This window comes from Eubalaena glacialis, chromosome 4 (assembly GCF_028564815.1).
Source record: "Eubalaena glacialis isolate mEubGla1 chromosome 4, mEubGla1.1.hap2.+ XY, whole genome shotgun sequence".
Classification (NCBI taxonomy): domain Eukaryota; kingdom Metazoa; phylum Chordata; class Mammalia; order Artiodactyla; family Balaenidae; genus Eubalaena; species Eubalaena glacialis.
Window position 1 is genome coordinate 80,385,384 of NC_083719.1, and position 21,902 is coordinate 80,407,285.

At 39.9% G+C, this 21,902-nt stretch overlaps 1 protein-coding gene and 1 long non-coding RNA gene across 8 annotated transcripts in view; one reads left to right on the forward strand and one right to left on the reverse strand.

The window, feature by feature from the left end:
* The window catches only part of CHD1 (chromodomain helicase DNA binding protein 1), a 74,187-nt gene extending 62,926 nt beyond the window's left edge, over positions 1-11,261 (reverse strand). For all 7 annotated transcript variants that reach the window (XM_061189481.1, XM_061189480.1, XM_061189479.1 and 4 more), the window contains exons 1-2: positions 10,785-11,261; positions 8,522-8,720 (exon numbers count right to left, since the gene is read on the reverse strand). In XM_061189481.1, the coding sequence (XP_061045464.1) occupies positions 8,522-8,574 (53 nt within the window). In that variant the 5' untranslated portion in view covers positions 8,575-8,720; positions 10,785-11,261. The remainder of the gene's footprint in view (positions 1-8,521; positions 8,721-10,784) is intronic.
* LOC133090884 (uncharacterized) lies at positions 10,937-21,120 on the forward strand. The gene is made up of 5 exons (XR_009700825.1): positions 10,937-11,557; positions 13,225-13,263; positions 15,627-15,714; positions 18,927-19,106; positions 20,512-21,120. It is a non-coding gene; the product is annotated as an uncharacterized LOC133090884 (long non-coding RNA).
* The last annotated feature ends 782 nt before the right edge of the window (positions 21,121-21,902 follow it).

Consider the following 21,902-nt stretch of genomic DNA (forward strand, 5'->3'; position numbering starts at 1 on the left):
AACCATACAAAAACTTCAATATGACACTAAACAAACCTCAGGGAAAAGAACTGCGAAACTAAGATGTCCAACACATTCTCTGCACTAGGGAACTTGTACTTCTTTTACTGGGGGACTATGAATCCTGTGAAAACCTTCCTCTCCATCATGTTTCTCGATATACATCATTGTTCTTCTTTTCTTTCCAAACCACATCATTTCTGATCATTAAGATTACAAAAGTTCAAAAGCTCCATGAAGACTTCCCATAGAGCCCATTACCTCACTCCAGTAATTTGCCCAATTCCATTTTCTTTCACCTCACCTGAATGCCTATACGACCCCATGAGTTTGAGTGTAGTCACTTGATTGTGTATTTAAACTTGGCTATTCCATTATCACCTCTAGATCAAAATAATCTTTCTGCAACTTAATTTATAATTTCAAAACATGGCAAGATACTGAATGACTCCAGGTAAATAGTTTCATATATATGCATATAAATTTAATATGCCTATACATTTCCTTGGGAATTTTGTTAAAATGAAAATTCTGATTCAGTAGATCTGGGACACAGAGGGCAACTTTTAGGGTAAAGGAATCATTCTGTACAGTACTGGGGTGGAGGATAAATGATTCTATGCATTTGTCAAAACCCATGAAACTGTATATCACAGAGTAAATGTAATATATGCAAGTTTAAAACATAAACCCACGTGACTGAGGATCCCAGGATAGAATGCAAACTGATAAGTGAATCTAACTATTACAAATTTATGACATAACCACACTGAAGGGGATGAGGTGAAGAAAGCTACCTTGAGTAACTTTGGAAATCAGTGTTCTGACTAGAAACCATAAGGCTAAATATAATAGGAACTGTACACTGTACATAAACACTGTATTTTAGTTGGTAAATCTGTTTCTTCTGAGAGTATAGCCTAAAAATTCTGAAACTACTTTACTTGTATACTGAGGTTGGAGTACATGCATGGTGGATGGCAGATGGTGGGAGCCAGGTTTCTCTCTATTAGAGATGGAAGTTACGAAAGTACAAGAAAGGAAGATTAGGATGAATCCTGTAGTATAGGATTAGAGTTGGAGACAACAGTACTAACTCATGTTTACCCTAATATTCACACAGATGGGGGCTTCCCTGGTGGCACAGTGGTTAAGAATCCGCCTGCCAATGCAGGGGACATGGGTTTGAGCCCTGGTCCGGGAAGATCCCACATGCCGTGGAGCAACTAAGCCCGTGAGCCATAACTACTGAGCCTGTGCTGTAGAGCCCACGAGCCACAACTACTGAGCCCATGTGCCGCAACTACTGAAGCCCGTGTGCCTAGAGCCCGTGCACCGCAATGAGAAGCCCGCGCACCACAACAAAGAGTAGCCCCTGCTCACCGCAGCTAAAGAAAACCCGCGTGCAGCAACGAGGACCCAACGCAGCCAAAAATAAATAAACAAACAAATAAATAAATAAAACTTTAAAAAATGCACACAGATGGACAGACACAGAAACAACTATAGATACACATGGTTTAGTATATATAAACATCTATAGATTGATATAACTCTGTCTGCTCTGTCTACTGAGAGGGCCTCGAAGCAGTGACACCTGAGTAGCAACCCAGCACCCAAATCTTGGTTTCTAATACCCTTTTCTCCAATAAAAGAAACCAGGGCTCTTTGGAGAAATGGTTGATTCTAGGGCAAAAGAATGGGAGGGTGTAAAAAGAACACAGAAGCCAACTTGAAAGAGTTCCCAATGGGCAAGGCTAAAACAATCTGAACAAAATTAAAATTAACCTACTGGATTATAACCCAAAGAATAAAATATACATAATAAGTCCATGCTTATATAAGTGAATGACGGAATTAATGAGGGAGAAATTATTTCTTTATAGAAGAATTCCATTTAATACTATGTAGTTACTCCCTCCCAGCAGGAGATAGAACTTAATTCCCACCCATGCCACCACTCACCACATCCCCTGAGAGTGGGCTAGACATAGTGACTTACTTCCAAAGAATACAGTATGGGAAGAGAAAAACAGTAACTTTATAGTGGAGAAACCTGGCAAATACTATCTTGGTCAAATGATAAAGGTTAACATAATCAGTAATGTCAAGTGGATATTCTGCTCCCCATATGATGTGACCAGTAGAGCACTTCGTCTCTGCGATACTCTTTCTAAAAACTGGTAACTGATAACCCTGGTTTATCCTAGTAAAAAAAAATCAGACAAAGCCAAATTGGGGGACGTTTTATAGGATACCTGGCCAGTACTTCTCAAAACTGTTAAAGAAATTAAGGAAAGACTTAGAAACTCTCACAGATCAGAGGACACTGGGGAGAGTTAACAACTGAATGCAACATGGTACCCTGGATTGAATCCTGGAATAGAAAGAGGGCATTAATGGAAAAACAATAAAATCCAAGTAAAATCTGAAATTTGGTTAATAGTTGTTTGATTTTTTTTTAAGACGTTTAAAAAGGCTATAAATCTGGTTTCCCCTTCTGGAGAATGGGAAACATAGTACTAAATACATCACAGGAATTTTGGAAGGAATACCTACAATAAATTAATGTAATGCACCATGTACACCATGGCTCAGTCAGAGTAAGAGCTCAGTAATTACTGGTTGCCATTATTACTGAGAAATGAAACGTACCCAGCTTTTTGCTTGCATGGCCTATGACACAGTTCTCTGGGGGGTTCCCAGAAAATAAAAAGCATGCGTAATAAACTCAATGACAACAAGTAGCAAGGTGGTGAATGACTCCATGCAAACAGCTTCATATATATGCATATGAATTTATTATGAATACATATCACTTGGGAATCTTGTTAAAAAGAAGATTCTGATTCAGGAGGTCTGGGGTGAGGTCCAAGGTGGAACATTACAAACAAGCTCCCAGGTGATGCCAATGCTGGTAGACCAAGTACCACAACTGGAGCTATAACTTTTCTACTTCTGTAATGTTTTAAATTTTTTCATAAAAAATACAAAAAAAAAAGTTTTCTCCATCAAACTTTGTCTTCGCCACAAATACTCGTATTTTTAAACACAGAACTGTACCAGCTATAACCCACAAGTCATCAATATCTTAAATAAGCAATGACTTAATCAGTATAAAAAAGGGGCAACTACACATTAATATTTGCCCCCACATCATCTCATGCCTGTGAAGATAAAAGTAATGTCTTTCAAAGTCAAATCACATACAATTCTCTTATCTTTACCAATTAAAAATTAGTCTAAATACACTACAGTAATCTAGATTAACCACAACTTTCAGAAGTCCCGGGAAAATTTTAATTCTGTGAATTCTGTTTGGAGAGAGTAACCTATTACCAAAGCTCCTGATTAACAGTTTATTGAGTTTTCAAAGCATAAAAAATGATCTTAATAAATGATCTGAGATTCAGTAGCATGTACAAGATATTTGAGGAAAGAAAAAACTAGTAGGAAAAGATGAAGAAAGTACATACTGAATCAAGAAATAGGGATTAACAAAAAAATGAGATGTAAAACAGTCATACTTTCCTACAATTAATGACATCACAGTTAATTTTAAAAACCAGTTTCTTTAACTCAATGATTTCTAGCCATTCTGGCTTTGTGATTTCACATTTTCCTGTCTTCCTTAAAATGCTTCTTCGCAAAAACTTTTGAAATTTAAGAATAAATTGAACCTTTTTAAAAAAACTCTGAGGACTTCCCTGGTGGCGCAGTGGTTAAGAATCCGCCTGCCAATGCAGGGGACATGGGGTTTGATCCCTGGTCTGGGAAGATCCCACATGCCATGGAGCAACCAAGCCCATGCACCACAACTATTGAGCCTGCACTCTAGAGCCCGTGCGCCACAACTACTGAGCCCATGCGCCACAACTACTGAAGCCCGCACGCCTATAGCCTGTGCTCCACAACAAGAGAAGACACCGCAATAAGAAGCCCGCGCACCACAATGAAGAGTAGCCCCCGCTCACTGCAACTAGAGAAAGCCCGTGCGCAGCAACGAAGACACAATGCAGCCAAAAATAAAAATTAATTAATTAATTTTAAAAACTCTTGAGATAACATCAAAGTAAGCTCAGGAAATACCATTCTATTGCCTTTAAAAAATGTTCAATTTCATTTATTAAAAGAAACTGATTTTGATGGCAAGAAATCTTGCTGGTATGTGTATACATAAAAGCAATGTTTCCAAAATTGGTATACCATAGAAGTCTTTGATAGGGTACTAACAGATATATGGTGAAATATGCAGCCCTGTCTTCAAATTAACTTTGACTTGGTGTTCCTTAAATTTAACAGGTCATTTCGACTATCTGGCTTTTTTCTCAAAGCCTTTAAAAAGTGTTTAGTGACTCTGAATTTCTAAAAATGAGATTTTCATTTAGAACATTTCCATTGATCGATCATATTTCCTACTCACTGCCTACTCAAAACACTTCAAAAGTTGAGACCCAAAGATTCTTGAAGCATAAAACAATTAAAATATTTTCAGTAAGCCAAGGAAATTTAATTGCAACAGACTTCCTCTAAGTAAATATAAAATTTACACACATATATTTAAAACATATTTATATTTGGTCAAGCACTGTTAATGCTATAAAAAGCTGTAATATATCAAGGAAAAGAATTCTTTTAGGGACTTCCCTGGTGGTCCAGTGGTTAACAGTCCACCTTCCAGTGCAGGGGACATGGGTTCAATACGTGTCAGGAAACTAGGGTCCCACATGCCGCAGGGCAACTAAGCCTGTGTGCCACAACTACTGAGCCCGTGCACCACAGCTAGAGAGCCTGTGCCAGAACTACTGAGTCCATGCACTCTAGAGCCTGCATGCCACAACCAGACAGAAGCCCTCGCGCCGCAACGAAGATCCTGCGTACCGCAACTAAGACCCGATGCAGCCAAATAAATAAATAAATAATTTTTTTTTTTTAATTCTTTTATAATCAGGTCAATATAGCCCAGTTGCCAGCCCTAGATCAATTCTAAGTAGGTAAGACTGTTACAACACATCACCAAAATTTCCTTCACTCTGTGATAATTTTTCATAAGCATACTATATAGACTAATTAAAGCAATTAAAATAAATTCTCAAATTTACATGGACAAATTTACATTATTGAAAATTTAATCTACAGGCAAGCAGAGAAATTACTTCTGAGTATTAAACATTTATCAATCATCCAAAAATTAGTAAAATGTAACCATGTATTTCTGGTCTTTACCCACAAATCTATTTCTAGAGCAAATCATCATTCAAGTTAACTTTAAAATAAAAAATGTCTAACCAGGCTTTGAAAAACTTCATTACAAATAACAACAGAAATCTACACAGCTGGGAACTGATGCTTTGAAATCTTCCAATAGTATCTTCAGAAAGCTTAACTTCAGTTATATAATAAACTTTGTGCTAACTTGAAACTGAGGTACAGGTGCATCCTGACACACGTTTCTTAGTAAATAAGTTTCAAAATTGTCAGTTACAACATAGCCAAAGAGACATTCTCCTGTGTATTCTTCTTCCTTTCTGTCAATGGTTATGGAAAAGTTTTCACGTCAAAAGAATCAAAAAAGACACTTTTGAGTAGAAAACTAATCATACCAACTAAAAATGCCAAATGACTTCTTGCTTAATTCTACTTCATTTCATAAATTTCCATGAAGGAAAAAAAGGAAATCTGAAGCAAAAATACATGTAAAAATTCTAGCCAATAACAATCAAATTTTACAGCATATATCAATTTTAAAAACAAGCATAGGGCTTCCCTGGGGGCCCAGTGGTTAAGAATCCACCTGCCAATGCAGGGGACACAGGTTCAATCCCTGGCCCGGGACGACCCCACATGCCACGGAGCAACTAAGCCTGTGCACCACAACTACTGAGCCCGTGCTCTACAGCACGCTAGCCACAAGTACTGAGCCCACACGCCACAACTACTGAAGCCCGGGCGCCTAGAGCCCGCGCTCCGCAACAAGAGAAGCCACTGCAATGAGAAGCCCGCGCACCGCAAGGAAGAGTAGCCCCCGCTCGCCGCAACTAGAGAAAGCCCGCGCGCAGCAACGAAGACCCAACACAGCCAAAAACAAACAAACAAAAAAATTAATTAATTAAAAAAAAAATGTGTGCTTTATTAAAAAAAAAGCATATTTCTCCCCTCATCACTCTATATTAATATTCATAGTTATGGTGACTTTTGGTTTTTGCAAGAAAATCCCTGTATCTATAAAGTTCACCTCACTCTTTTAACTAGGCATAATCTCCCTTCTCTGTACTGCCTTGTTATGAAAGCTTTTGGTATGGGGGCACTGAGGCTTAGTAACTTCGGTAGAGCAAAGGAAAAGGACAGCATAACAGCAGAAAGGAAGAAAATGAAAGGAAAACAGAAGCAGGTCTCCCTTCTTCAGATAAACACCAAGGCAGTTGCAAGAACTAGATAACCTGACAGCCACAATTCTCAGAAGTACATAAAACCTAGATGGTGGAAATAATGACTCAGAATAATTAGAGAATATACTTTGCAATTATTTAAAATGAGTATGCATTGTAAAAGATTCTAGTAAATTTGATTTCACAGGGTTTAATTTTTTTCATCTCTACTATATCAAATTTGATTTACGACTCCCCCTTTGCTTTACATATGGCAGCAAAATACATAAAAGATTACTGGAAAAGGTAAGGGGTCAGAATATAACAGCATGTGATCTCTCTACATGTTCAACCAGAAGATTTACTCTCAAGAGCCTTATTTCCTATTTCGTGGGTAGTTAGGCTCCTGCGTTTCCCCTAGATATTTCTACCTATTAACCATTTCATTGTTCACTAATGAACAAGAGAATGTGGACAATGTGACTCTCCTATTCACTTACTCCAGTCAATATACCTGTAGAGATTGGAATCAAAGCTGAAATTCAAAGGTCTTCTAGTTTAGCCCTTCAACTTTGGCGCTTCCAGTTAAACTCTGTTGTTAAATACTTTGTATATTAAGTAGTAGGATGAAACTTCAAAATCATTTAATTCAACTCTCCTTATTTTACAGTTCAGAAGTCATTCAGAGAACTAGTTAGTGCAGAGACAGGTCAACTCAGGTTTTGTAACTCCTAGACCAATACTTGTTTACTAAATCATTCTGCTTCCCATAACTGCTCCTTGTTTTCTATGATGTTCTTGTTATCCAAACTGTCTGCCTGTGAAACTGATAAACTAAAGTATACCTAGCATAACCAGAAAATCCCAAGCCTCAGGTCAAATACATATCCCACTGCTTCATTTTCTATCCAACATTTTCCTGAAGCCCTCTTAACTGCCAAAACTTTCCTGTTCCTTGTCCTTCACATTTCTCCATCACTGTAATTAATGTTTCAGTTATGTATTATTCTATGTTATATAAAATCTGATGCTAATTATAATAATATAGAGTGCTCATTATATCAGGAACTATTTTAAAACCTTTACAGGTAGCATTTCATTTAATCCTCAACTTCAAATAAGATAAATAATACTATAGTCTCCATTTTATAAATACAAAAATCAAAGTCTCAGAAGTTAAAAAATTTGCCCTAATTCACACAGCTAATAAGTACAACTGGGTAAGTAATCAGGCAGTCTGACCCCAACGTCCATATTCCTGACCTCTCTATATGATAAGCATATATGATAAGCATATATAACTACATGGGATTGCATTATTAACGTGGCTGGTAACTTAAAACTGGGGGGCTACAGAAGAATTTTTAAAGTCTTTGTATTTGAAGAGGTTTCTTACACATTAAAATAGCTTAACATGGCTTACTCCCATAAACCATATCTTCTTTGCAAAGACATGGCCCACGTAAGAACTCTTAACTCAGTCATATATAATTAAAACTCAAATTTGAAAAGGTAATGGGGGAAAAAAGTGTTGCAGCAATACTCTAACAAATGTCCAGATCAGCAGTGTCCAAAAGAACCTTTGCCATGATAGAAATGTTTTCTATTTTTCTCTATTCATCACGGTAGACACTAGCCACATGTGACTATTCGGCACTTGAAATGTGTCTAATGTGACTGAGTACTGAATTTTGAATATTTTGTAATTTTAACTAATTTAAATTTACATAGCCACATGTGGCTACTGACTACTACATTGGACAGCACAGGTATAGAAGACAAAATGCCAGAAAAAAATGAGTAAAGAAATTCTTATTGTCTTTATTTGAAGAGTGCAGTAACAGTCAAATCAATTTAAATGTCTTCCTTTACTTGCTCTAGTTTCAATTATTAACCCAAACAATATAAATCTCCAAAGAGATTTAAGTATCCCAAACTTTCTATATTTAAATTTCTCTCTGTGCATCTCAATGGAAAAAAATAATTAAACTCTGTATTTTCAACAAAGCTTTATTTATTAGAAACTTTTTAATGTTTGGAGAGCTAACAGTGAATCTGAATCTGAAAACTCTGCCACCTATTAGAAAAACTAAAAAGAGTCACATAAGTTTTCAATTGTTTTCATAATAAAAATTTGATAATAAAGTACTTACCTTGACTCTCCACTACTGTTTCTAACACTTTCTTCATCACTGTGTCCATTCATTGTAAATATCAAGAAGTTTTAAAATAAAATATAAATCTTCCCAGTTTAAAAGATGAATATAAATACTGACTCCTCTTTGAATATCAAAAATTCACAGATGAATTTTCTTCAACATTCACAGGTTTCCTGGGACCCTTTTGACTCACCTAAAAAAAAAAAAAAAATTAAGAAAGTGAGAAAATTTCCTGTAGACAAAAAGATAAATAAGTTTATTTGGAACTTATACAAATCTATCTACGCCAATTAGATTAGAGGTGGTAAGGAAGCGGTAGGGGTCTTTTTCTCAAAATACCTAGGCTTCTATTAACTACATTCTTGACTACTTACTAGAGTTTAACACACCACTGCTTATTTTTGACAGAAAAAATTGAAATATTTGTGGAGTGATAGAACTTTTAGACTAATTGCAACCGTGTGTATATACCACACATTATAGACAAAAAACTAAAGCAAAATGGTAGTATGTAACATACATACGTTCCAAGAATAGAAAATAGAGTCTTATTACATACTTGGCCAAACAAATGCAATAAGGGGGAAAAAGGTTACCTTAATCAAGCACTAATTCCTATCACGAAGGACTTCGTATACCAGAGCGAGGGGAAGTGTTGAAAATGCTCACATGAGAACAGGAGAGTAAAAGTGTATCATATAATCTTAGCCAAAAAAATGTACAGGTCAAAATAAATGTGTCCTTTCACAGGTAAACCGATAGTGCAGTTTTAAGTTTAAATAATACAGTATATATCCAGTTTGGACAAGCAGAGATTCCTCTGGGGGAAAAAGGTAACAGAATATACACTATGATTTTTTAAGTAAGGGGTTTGGGGCAGAAATCATGGACCAAGACACAACATTTCCACCTTTCAACATATCAGCACAACACTGGAGAGTCACCTACAAGCCACCCACTAATAAACAAAGGAGATCTCTGGCAGGGGAGGGAGAGGAAGAAGCGGGGGAAGGAGACGTCAGATCCTTCCCCAGCCAGAAAGTACCGATACAGACGACTGAGAGCAGAGCTGTCCTCCGACCTCAGCAAAGAGAATTTACTCCTACGATTATTTCCACTCCACAAAAAAAGAGGGGGGGAAATAGGCTGCTGCCAACTTAATCATAGCAAACTCTGCATCTAGATCCGGATTTTAATTCTCCAGAAACTACAGTCCAGTAGACTTAGCAAGAACTGTTATCTAAAAATTATTTCACGCAACATTTATTCCTAATGTTAAATATTAATTCCAACTAGCCAAAGAGATTAACTATTAAACAATTAGATTTTAAAAATCGAGGCACTCTAACAAACTGCCTCTCTTTCCCGAAAGTCTCTCTTCATTGAGAAAGTTCACTCCTCTTTTCGTTCTTTCCTTTTCACCTCCCTTTCGCCCCTCAAAATGGCTTTCTCTGTACTTTGTAACTTCCTTTCTCCTCCTCATTTTCCTTCTCAGAGTTAAGTCCTCTTTCTGAGACCCTTCTTACAACCGTAAGTTCTGAAGCTCCAAGCACCCGCAGCTCTCTCCTGCCTTTCATGCGTCTAAACAATGATTCTTCCCTAAATCGTTATACCTCTTCAATTCGCCTTTTCTTTGCCCCGTCTTTTATCAGTTGCTTTCCTCCTGCTAAGTTTTCAAGCGGTTCTCGAAAGGAGGTTGGAAACCTTCCTCCCCCGTCCGTCGCAGCTTCGCTCCAATCAGCCTGCCACCCGGACGCACCCCCCCACCCCCATCCCTCCCAGGGCCTCCATCCCGGTCCCGGAGTCTCCCTTCCCGCCTCAAACTTCCTACAGACCCACCCCGCGCCCTCCCGGGCTCGCCCGGGCTGCTGCCCCCTCCCCCTCCCCGCCGCTCCCCACGTGCTGGGAGCCCGGGTGGCGGCGGGACCCACGCACCGGCCAAGCGCACCGCTCGCGTCTCGCAGCTTTCCCCTCGCGGCCCGGCCGGCCCCAGGCCGAGGAAGCCCGGGCTCGACCGCCAGCTGCACGCCCGTCCGGAGAGAGGATGCGCTCCGCGGCGCCGGCCTGCGCTCGCCACTCACACGCCCCCTGAGCGGCGAGCCCATCCGCCGCCGCCGGCCCTCTAAGACCGCCCCGGCCTATGCCCGGCGCCCGGCGGCTGGGCCGCAGCCCGGGCACCGCGCCGCCCCCGCCCTCCGCCTGGCCAGCTCCCGTCCTCCCCGCCACATCCTGACCCGCCCGCCGACCCCTTTCTTACCGGCGGGCGTGCAGGCTTCGCGGGGCGGAGAGAGCTAACTCGATCGGCGGCCTCCCGTGTGTCCGGGCCCGCGGTCTCCGCCGCCGAGAGTCCTCGGGCTCCGGGCGTTTTGGGGTAAGCAGAAGTCCGTGAGGGCGAGGGGGAAGGGGAAGGACGCGGAGGAGAAGGGGAAGCCCCGGCCCGCGGCTCTAACGCGCGATACCCTGCGGAGCGGATCCAACAATCAATTCATTATTAAAGCACCAACGGCGAGGTCAGCAAAAGCAAGAAGTAACGAGTCGTCGTCTTCACCGCGGCCGCGCGCGCGCTCCCGCTCCCGCCGCTTATCGGCTCCCGGCAGCCGCCATGACGCCGAGAGAGCGAGCGCAACCGTCTCCGTCGTAGGCGCCTCCGCCGCCGCCGCCGCCGCCGCCACCGAGCTAGCCGTCGCCTCCGCCTCCCGCGCGACGTAAGCTTCTCCGCTCACTCCCCTTCCTCACTGGGCGCGAGACGGGCAACAGGGCGCGCGCACGCCGAACTCCACCAACTGGCGCCCGGACAGTGGGAGGGGCTACGTTGTGGAGTCGTGGGGCGTAGGAAGAAAACGATTGGTGCTGTTGCGGGGCGGAGAGCGAGTGCGCGCACGCGCAGTGATGGGAACGCGCACGCCGGCCGCGCAGAGGCTGCCGGACTCTGGCTGCCGCGGTGGGCTGTTAAGCCTTGCTCGGGCTCCCTCCCTTAGCGGCCTGGAGTTGAATTCCGGGAAGTGGGAGCTGCAGGCTCGCTCCTTGCGGGTATGGACTCTACTGTCACTCGGCACGGTTGCGTAAGGACGTCACGACTGAGAGCCCGAGAAGGAACTAGGGAAACAGGGGGTTGGGGAGATATTGAAGACTGATGGGGCTTGGGGAGCCGCGGAAGGGCTGTGGTGGATAAGCCGAGGGGGCGGGGTCGAACGTGGGGTCGGTAGCCCAGGCCTCGGCCCCGCGCCGGGTCTGAGCGCCTGTCTGGAGAGGCGGGGAGGGGGATGCTGCGTCACACCATTGCAGCCTGGGAACCAAACTGTTGGGCCACTGTGGTAACCTCCCGCCGCCTCCTACGCTTAGGCGACCTGAGACAAAGGCTCCCTAAGGGAGGTGCGAGCCGGGCACCTGAGAAGGCGGAGAGAAAACAGACCGAGTTGTTGACACCCTGTGACCTTTCTTGATTCATTTGTGGGTAGCCCGTGCCCGGTTCAGGAAAAAAACGTGTAGAACGTTTCCAGGTCGCTCCCTGGAGGGCTGGGGGAGGGTGCGGTGCCGAATCACTACAAAAAATGCAACGCGAGAGACGTTAGTAACTGTCGCAGGTTAACGTACTGTAATTTAGTTGACGGTTTGTTTCATAACTAACTGCGGGTCTCAGTTACAACCTTTTAGATCTGTCCAAAGAAACATTATCTTATCTTTTCAAGCACGGGAGTGTTCCGCTTCTCTCCTTTAAACCATTTTTTTAAGTCAGAATTATTTTACAGTTCATTATTTTTCTCGTCCACAGATCAGTCTTGAGTCAGCCCAGGTTAATGATAATTTCTGAAACTTTCTAATCCCATTCTTCAGTTATTTGATCTGATGTAAAGGACTGCCTTCCAAGTCAAATGAGTTTGAATGCGGTAGCTTCATTCCCAAAATAATTATTTTCACATGTGGGAAATATTCAAGTTTTAGTGTACTGTCTGTTTAAACAGTTTGTTCCGAGCCCTCAAAAAGATCTCCAAACATAACACCAAATACGTATTTATTATATGGAAAGGTATACTCACCCTTGGGGAGTAGGGGAAGGCAGACAGGTAGACACAGTCTCTCGAAAAAAATGTGTATGTCTGTGGTCAATGAATAGTGAAACAAAATGAAACACCACCATAGTTTGCAAAATGATCTATGCTCAGCCTCTTTTTTTATCCTAGTGATTATTAAAATAGCTATAATTCTGGGTTGTGAGGAATAAAAAGATCATACAAATATCCATCTCTGAAGTCCTTAGAAACTAAGTGCTAATTTTTAATACTGTGCTTTAAAATTATGATAAGGTGCCTTGATAATAGGAACTTCCTGTTCCTCGGACTAATTTATTTCTTGGATTACTAGAGTGGTAAGTAAAAAATAAAAACCTGAGGAAAACATGGCAGGTAAAGAATTTTGTAATCAGAAGTGTGATTCAGATAATAAAGTCTTTAATTATAACCATATTGCATTTTGTTACCTCACCAAAAAATGACTACTGTATTGACTTAATCTGTTTTATATGTTTTTTGAAAGCACCTTTTTAAACTGAGTTGCTGTTTGGATGTGATATGCTACGTATAATTTTGAGACACTTTTTTTGCAGACAAAAAAAAAACCTTGCCAAATTTGTAATAATATATTGAACCTTGGAGACTTATATTTCTGGTAAAATTATAATATACTTTATGACTTCACAGAATTTTAGAATGACTGTTGAGACTGTGGAGAAATACAAGGTAAGTGGAAAATTGAAAAATCTTACCAGTTCAGTTTTTTAAAAGTCAGTTGATAAATAAGACAAAAATATTTTTTGACCATATTTTATCTGCATAGTTAAATTCTCAGTTTCACTTTGTTTAAACAAACTGTATGTCTCCTTTTTGAAAAGTCTACTGAAAACAATAGACAAACAGTAAATAATCTGAACACATGAATAGCAAAAATCCCTGAAAATTAACATCAACCAGGAGGTCTTTATTACTATCTGATTTTCCATTTGGGAAATTTCATATTCTTTGGAAAGAATATTACTTTTACAAAATCTGGGACAGCACTTTGTAGGTTCTTAATTCTGACTTGCTCTACTAGGACTAGTTACCAATGGGTATCCTTAGGTGGGAATAGATTGAAAACCACTTACCCAGAATTGTGAGATGTGCAGCATAAAGGCAGTAACAACTCTTGCTTTTCTGTTAACATTTTGGATGCCAAGATAGGATTTTAATTCCATAATTATGTTCTTGTTGCCTAGAGGATTTGTATACAAAAAGCTGCTAAAACAATCAGGACAGTATTAAAATACTCTAGAATCTCAATCTATGACATCATTTCCCGGGTTTTTGCCAAACAGAGAAAGAGTCCTCCAAATATGATACTTAAATTTACAAAGTCTGCTATAAACAGAACCCATGAAATCCCAAGTCACCTTATAGTGAAAATTTACTGTACATTTTCTATTTTCTTGATCTTAAAAATTATAGGAGAGTAGCTGTGGTTCCCAGTGTTGGGCAGGGACAGGAGTCAGTCACCTTGGAAAGTTTTTCCTAATTACACATGCTGGACACTCCCTTTCTGAAATGCACAATTTCTAGGTTCTAAGTAGTGTTTGGAAAAACTAGATTGTTCTGATAACCGCCAACAGCTCATCCACCTTGTTTATGGCCACTGTATTTGGAGATTTTTACTGATAAATTCTTAAATCATAGTAAGTAAAATTTCAAATGTAAAGCTCTTAGAGATGATACTAAGAAGCAACTGTGTATAAAATCTAATAGGTATTGAAGTGGATACAAAGATTCTACTTAAAAATTAAGTGTGCAGATGGGGAAAAATGTTGTTTAAGTAGCTAACCTCAAAATATCAGATTGGTGCCTTGATGCTGTATGATTCCTTCCTCTCCTCCAGATCCTTTGTTTACTGTCCATTTTACCTCATGTATGTTGTCTTCAGCCTTTCTCCTTAATCCCCACTACTTTGTTTACTTAGGTTCTATTCCCTACACCTTTCCCTCCAGGCCACCCTACAGGCTTACTTCAGATTTGAAATCTAGTGATATCAGTCCCCTGCTTCAAATACATATGTTTAAGTATACCACATATATTTGCATACATAATATTTTAATTACTTCGTTCACAATCTGATTCCAACATTGCATCCCATCATTCCTAGCAGACACTTGACACTCCAGCCATACATTTCTCCAGGTCACTGGGAATGTATCAATATCACTGTAAATGGATATAGTCCATCTGTCTTATGAATCATTTTATTTTAGGTGTAAGTAAATCAATAGCTGTTGAATACACTGACAAATTGTGCCAAAACCCTATGAGACATGTCATGCAACTCTCTCATTTCCCTTTTAGGAAATTTTGTATTCTGCAAATGCAGCATATTGTTATATTGTAGTAAAGCGTTTGTTTCCATATTACATTGCGAGCTCCTTGAGCAGACTCTGTTTCCCATTGCATTATATCCACATTTATTCAATACATTGCATACCAGGCATTCTACAGGGGTGGGGGAGGGAGGGTTATAATAGAGCAAACACAGACACTTTCAAGAGTTAAAGTCTAGTGCAAGAAGCAATCACACTTGGAAATGATAACTGAGAAAAATGGTATGAAGAAACATATAGTGCCGTGAGAATTCATAGTTCAGAACCCTAGTCCCAAAAGTCTCCCTAAAGGAAGTGACATCTGAGAACTGAGAATTTTTTTTTTTGAATTTTATTTTTTTATACAGCAAGTTCTTATTAGTTATCTATTTTATACACATCAGTGTATACATGTCAATCCCAATCTCCCAATTCATCCCACCGCACCCCGCACCCCCGCTTTCCCCCCTTGGTGTCTATATGTTTGTTCTCTACATCTGTGTCTCTATATCTGCCTTGCAAACCATGAGAACTAAGAATTTAACGTGGATTAGATAAAAGGGAAGTGAAGAGCTTCGTAACAGGTAAACGGTAACAACATGGCAAAAATTCAGGGGCCAGAGAGATGATATCAACTTACATCCCAGTTTGCCAAGGATAGGCCTTTTTTTACTTACAGAAGTGTTCTGGTTTGGATGATAAATTACATTGTCACTCTATAAGGGACTAAAAGAAGTACAGTACTGCTGGAGCAACAACTGAGGAAGATGAAGCTGCATGGTGGCCAGACCATTCAGGGCCCAAACGCCAGGTAAAGAAGTAGGTTCTTTGCCTGGAATAAAGGGAAACCTTTGACAGATTTTAAATTGGGTGGTAATGATGAGATTTACAAATTGAAAATTTTAACTGTAAATTCCAAAAATGGATTAAAGGTGGGTCAAAGTCGACACAAAATTCTTGAATTAGGAGGCTAAAAGATTAGAAATAACTTTAATGAAACAGGGTAGTAGTATGGAAGTAGAGAGAGTAGATTTGGAAGGAAATGTCCATAGGATCTGTTGATGCAGTTGGATTCAGGGTTAGGAGAAGGAGGGAAGCTGTACACACAATGGAATGGAACTGAATGGTAATATGTTTGGAAATGGGTAGGTGTGACTATGATAGATTTAGTTTAGAATTTAGAGTTTCTCATGTCATTGAGTCATCCAAGAGGCTTTTGGATAGAAGTCTGGACCTGAGAAGGGAGATCTAGACTGAAAATAAAAACTGTTAAGTGTGTAGGGGAAAATTAAAATCTGTAGTATATGTGAAATAGGCTTGGAAGACAGCCTAGGAGTGTACAGTGAAGAACTGCAATTAATTTTTGGCTAGGTAGAGGAAGATTAGCTGGATAAGGAGTTGCGATGTCAGAAGGGTGTTGTGCAATAGAGGACAAAGGTCTGAGTGCTTCAAGGAAGGAGTGGTGAATAGTGTCCAGTGCTATGGTGAAATAAGGCCTGAATAATAGCCACTGGATTTAATAACATGACGGTCATCAGTTACCTTAGCAAGAACTATTTTGTTGGAATAATAGGGCTAGAAGCCAGACTGGAGTAGAACGTGATAAATGAAAAAGTGGAATCTGAGTCTAAATTTCTCATTTAGGTGATTTGACTTTGACTTGGGAGGGAATATGAATTTTTTTTTTTTTTTTTTTTGCTGGCTTTTGTGGATTTTTGTTTAGGTGAAAGATTTAGAGTGTTTGAAAGACAATGGAAAATGTCATTATGAGAGAGAGAGAGAATATATGAGTTAGCTACAAGAATTAGCTGGAAGGATTACCACATAATAATCATTCAAAAAGAAAATACATGAACATTTCAAAGTGATTTGGGGAAAAAATAGAATTTTTTTTTTCAGTCAGGAACTGAACACTAGATAACCACTGTTTATAGTTATGGGCTATAGGTGGCCACTTAATTGCTGTGATTTGAGAGTTTCTGTGAGCCTTCTACTCCCCAAATACATGCCTCATGCTCTACTAATGTTTGAAAAGTTATTGGTAGAAATCTATTTTAAAACATATATTCATGGGAAAAGTAATCTGTTAAGAAAGTAGTTCTGAACTGTGCCAAAATTTAGAAATACCTGAGGAACTTCATGATAAAAATGCTGAAGCCCTACTTCAAGGGATTCCATTCCATTGTTCTGAGAAGGGGCCTGGGCATATGCGTTCTTTAAAAGCTTTTTAAATGATTATTCTAATGTGCCACTGACGTTTAAAAACTATGGACATCATCACGTTAACACTGCATTGACTCAACATTTAGTTTAGATGAAGTAGAGGGAGGCCAGGTCACTTATTTTGAAAATGGTGGTTATTAACGGGGAGTTTTTGCCTCTCGGGACATTTGACAAAATATGGAAACATTTTTGGTAGTCACAATGAATGGGAAAGGGGGTTGGAGCTGCTGACATACAGTGGGTAAAGGCCAGGGATACTGCTAAAGATACTACAATGCACTGGACAACCCCCCACATCAAAGAATTATCTGGCCCAAAATGACAATAATGTCATTGTTGAGAAACCCTGCTATAAAATAGGATGGCAAGCTAAGTAGTATTTTTTAGTAAAGTCTTAACGGGTGGGGCTTACAGTTTAGTAAGAGTGCTAATGAATGAGGATCTACCTAACAACGTAGCCCCACCTAACAACTTAGCCTTGCTTATAACCAGCAACAAAAGAGCCTCAAATAAAATAAATTTGTAGAACTACGAAGTGTGACTAGCACAATAGACTGATTACATTATTTTCCTAGTTTAAAAAATATAGTGCAACTGAAACTCTTATTGCTGGCGGGGGTATACATTGATTGCAGTCACTTTGGGAAAATGATAGACAGTATCCATTACAGCTGAATTTAGGCCTGTAATTCAGTTTCTCTCATGAGTGTATATCCAAGAAAATGAGTGCAGGTGTCTTCTAAAAGTCTTGTATACAAATATCCATAGTAGTTTGATTCATTATGGTCTCAAATAGGAACAAAATAAAATATATTCTTACAATGGAATATTACCCAGCAATAAAAATGAATAAACTGCTACACACAATAATATGGATGGATCTCATAGGTATTTGTTGAGTGAAATAGACAAAAACCAATTCATATTGTATTGGGTAGGCCAAAAAGTTTGTTTGGGTTTTTCCATAAGATGTGACGGAAAAACTCGAACAGACTTTTTGGACAACCCAATATTATTCCATTTATGTGAAATTCAAGAAAAAAACTAATTCATGATGATAGAAGTCAAGATAGTAGTTACCTCTCTGGGCATGGGTATTGACTTAGAAGGGGCACAAGGGAGCCTTATGAAATGATGGAAATGTTTTGGATCTTGATCTCATTGGTTATATGAATGCATACATATGAAAAAGTTCATCAAGCTGAACATTTAAATTTTGTGAACTTTACACATGCCGTACCCCAATTTTTAAAAACTAAAAGTTATGAAAAAAAATCAGGAAACCTAATTTTGAACTACTTGAAATCTTGTATCTTAAGTACTTGGTTAAATAAAGGGTTGGCTACCTAACATGTTCTCAACAGATAAAAACAACTCTAGTGCATTGTATAGTGAAAGTAAATTTTGGATTTGGAGTCAGACCTAGTTTTGAACCACACCTTCATCCATTATTACCATATGACTTTGGGCAAGTCCTTAAATTGGGACCTTATGTTTGTGATTATGGAAGAATAGAAGATCAGTGAGTTGGGAGGAGTATAAAAAAATTCTTAAAAAAAAAATTCAGCCTTGATTCATGATCCCCCACCACTGAGAAATATCCAGAGACATTTAGGGTGGGCCTCAGCAGCTATATATGTATAGGTATCCCCTTTTCAAAAGTTCACTTTATGCCACTTCACTTTTATGAAAAACATACCTTAGTACCTGTTTTCACTAAACAAAAGAAATCAGAAGAGGATTTTTGCTTTTACAAAATAAGACGAAAAGCGAAAATAGCATTCAGCATTTGTTTTGCAGTGAGCCGTTGTAACAGAGGTGGCATGCACCCTGAGCACTTCCTGAGCCCTTCCAAGCTCCTTCCCTGGAAACTACACTCAGCCTCTCAGCATCAAGCCATCATGCTTTGAACTGTGTCTGTGAGCATCAGTGCTTTATCTCCATTTATTTTGTGCATCCATTAGCAAGATGTGTCCTAAGGTAATTGCTTCTTTGCTTTACCTCGTTTAGGTTTGCGAAAGGTTTCATAGGAACACTATCCTAGCTTTAGCCAGGATGAACAACTGAACCCTATCTGGACCAATCAGATTGTTCTGAGAATTTAAAATTGGAAAGTTCATCAGACAGCTGATCTTTTCCTGAGAAACATAAAGTTAGGCCAGGGTACTTTGTTTGGAAGCAGCACATGGAGAGTCAGAGTTGTGTTGCAAAAACAAGAATAATCTCAGATTACTTACTATACCACTCAGTGTTATAAATGTCATAACTCTATGAGGTTGGTACTGTTATCTCTACAGGTAAGGAAACTGAGAAGCTTGACTAAAAAGTGCTGAAGCGCTGAAGCTAAAATATTTTTTTTTTTCTTTCTCTCTCTCTTTTTTTTTTTGGAAGCTAAAATAAAACCTGGGCAGTTTGAATCCAGTCTGTGTTTTCATGAAGTGCTGACATATCAGACACATGTATAATAGCTGCCTTGGTTCCTGATAGCTTTCCAGTTCCTGAGCTCAGTCCCTTGAGAAGGGTAGTCTGCTCCCTATCTTTGAATTATTTATCATAATTTATCCTTATAATAAAATTTCATGTCTTTGCCTAAGTGGATCAGCCAATTGCAACTGAAAGTGTCCTGCTCTAGTTTGACTATGAATGGGAATGCAAATAACAAAGCCCAGAGAAACTAAAACTGACTGAATCAAGGTGGGGCTGCCGGCAATAAAGACTTTCCTACCTTAAGATGGGAACCTGTTAGCTTCTGTTGTGCAATAGTGAATCTTTTACCCAGGCTTTCTCCAATATTGTCTCAGAACTCAGACTAATGTAGTCACTGAGGTAGGGCCTAGAGATCTTGGTAGCCAAATATAAAAAATATTGAGTGCGTTGGTTTCTATGTGTGGAGTTTTGAAAAGTATGTTGGAAAAGAGGGGAATTCTAAACAGAGTTCCTAGGTGAAAGTAGATTGGAACGGGTTGTGCCAAATTTAGCAAATTTGATTTAGCAATTATTGGAAGCCAATTTGCCTTTGGGCTGAGAATATACAACTAGATCAAGAGATTACTCAAAGGGCTTATTGAATGGCAACATAATTTTTTTTTTTTTTGGCCACCTGTTTCTAACACTAAAGTTTTGACATTAAATACCAGAAAGTGAAATTTTAGTAATAGGAATAGGACTGTCAAGGAAGAACAAATGATATTAAGGACTCTAATTCCTCAGCTCCTTCCAAAACATTTTCCACTTCCCATCCCCTCTCATGCTTCACAAAAGTGTGATGATCCTTCACATTGTCTATCAATAGCCACTAGGATTGCAATGCAGTATGTGTCTGGGAATATTACTAAATGGCAAACTGCAAACTGCCTTGCCTACTTTTTCTCTTGTTTGCTTTGAGGCTAAAGCAGAGAACAACGGGGATGGACAGAGTCTCAACTGTTGCTAAGAAACAAGTCCAGATTGACAAGGAGAAACCAGACCCACTAAAGTCTTCAGCATTAGCTAAATGGAAAAGGAATCTGCCTAAAAGAAAATTAGCAGGCTCTCCTCCACAGTAGAGCAGTTGCATGCCGTAAAACCCCAAAGCAGACTCAGACCACAGACTATCTCAGCCCCTCAAGCACCTCCTGTTTTCCAGTACAAAAGAATCTGCACCAGCTAGAAGTGGGTATCCTTTCCCGAAATGAAGAACCTTAGTGTCCCTTCTCAAGAGTGGCCCTGGAGGACTCTGTACAAGAGAATCCAAACTGGATATAGACAGATTTTCTAATAACTGACTAGGAAGTTGGTCAGTTAACTCATGCCTTATGAGATTTCAAGGGCCATTATTTACTATCCCAATCCTGCTGGGTACAATACATACTTTAGCGAGCTAGTTAAATTTATATTTAGTCCACAGATTGCAGAATTAATCCAAGTATTTCTTGTATGGGCTTTATATACCTATCCTAGGGCTAGTTACATTCAAAATAGTGTAAAGGGGCTTCCCTGGTGGCGCAGTGGTTGAGAATCCGCCTGCCAATGCAGGGGACACGAGTTCGAGCCCTGGTCTGGGAAGATCCCACATGCCGCGGAGCAACTCGGCCCGTGAGCCACAACTACTGAGCCTGCGCGTCTGGAGCCTGTGCTCCGCCAACAAGAGAGGCTGCGATAGTGAGAGGCCCGCGCACCGCGATGAAGAGTGGCCCCCGCTTGCCGCAACTGGAGAAAGCCCTCGCACAGAAACGAAGACCCAACACAGCCATACATACATACATACATAAAAAGAATGTAAGCAGACAAGAATAGCATTAAAAAAATTCAAAAAATTAAAAAAAAAAAAAAATAGTGTAAAGATGGACAAGGGTTTTTCTTACTTGGAATTGACATTCTAGTTTGGGGAAGAAGGAGAAGAGAGAGAGATGAATGAGGAAATAAGCTTACAAGCTGGGATGGACTCTATAAAGGAGAGATAGATAGTGTAATGTCAGAGAGAGTAAAGAGAGACATACTCAGATGGGAAGAGCAGTGGGGTGGTCAGAGGAGGCCTCTGAGCTATAACTGGTAGAGTGAGGTAGAGCCTACTGTGGCAAGAACCACAAGAAGAGTAGGAAGGAGAACAAGTGCAAAGACCCTAAGGTAAGAAAGGGTTTGTTACGTGTGAAGAACTGAAGGCAACAAATACAGCTGAAGCATAGCAAGGGGGAAGCTGGGTTGACATGAGATTGAAGAGATGGCCAAGGAACCTCCTTTGATCTAGAGCCTTGAGGGCTATGGAAAGCATTTGGGGTTTAATTCCAAACACAGCAG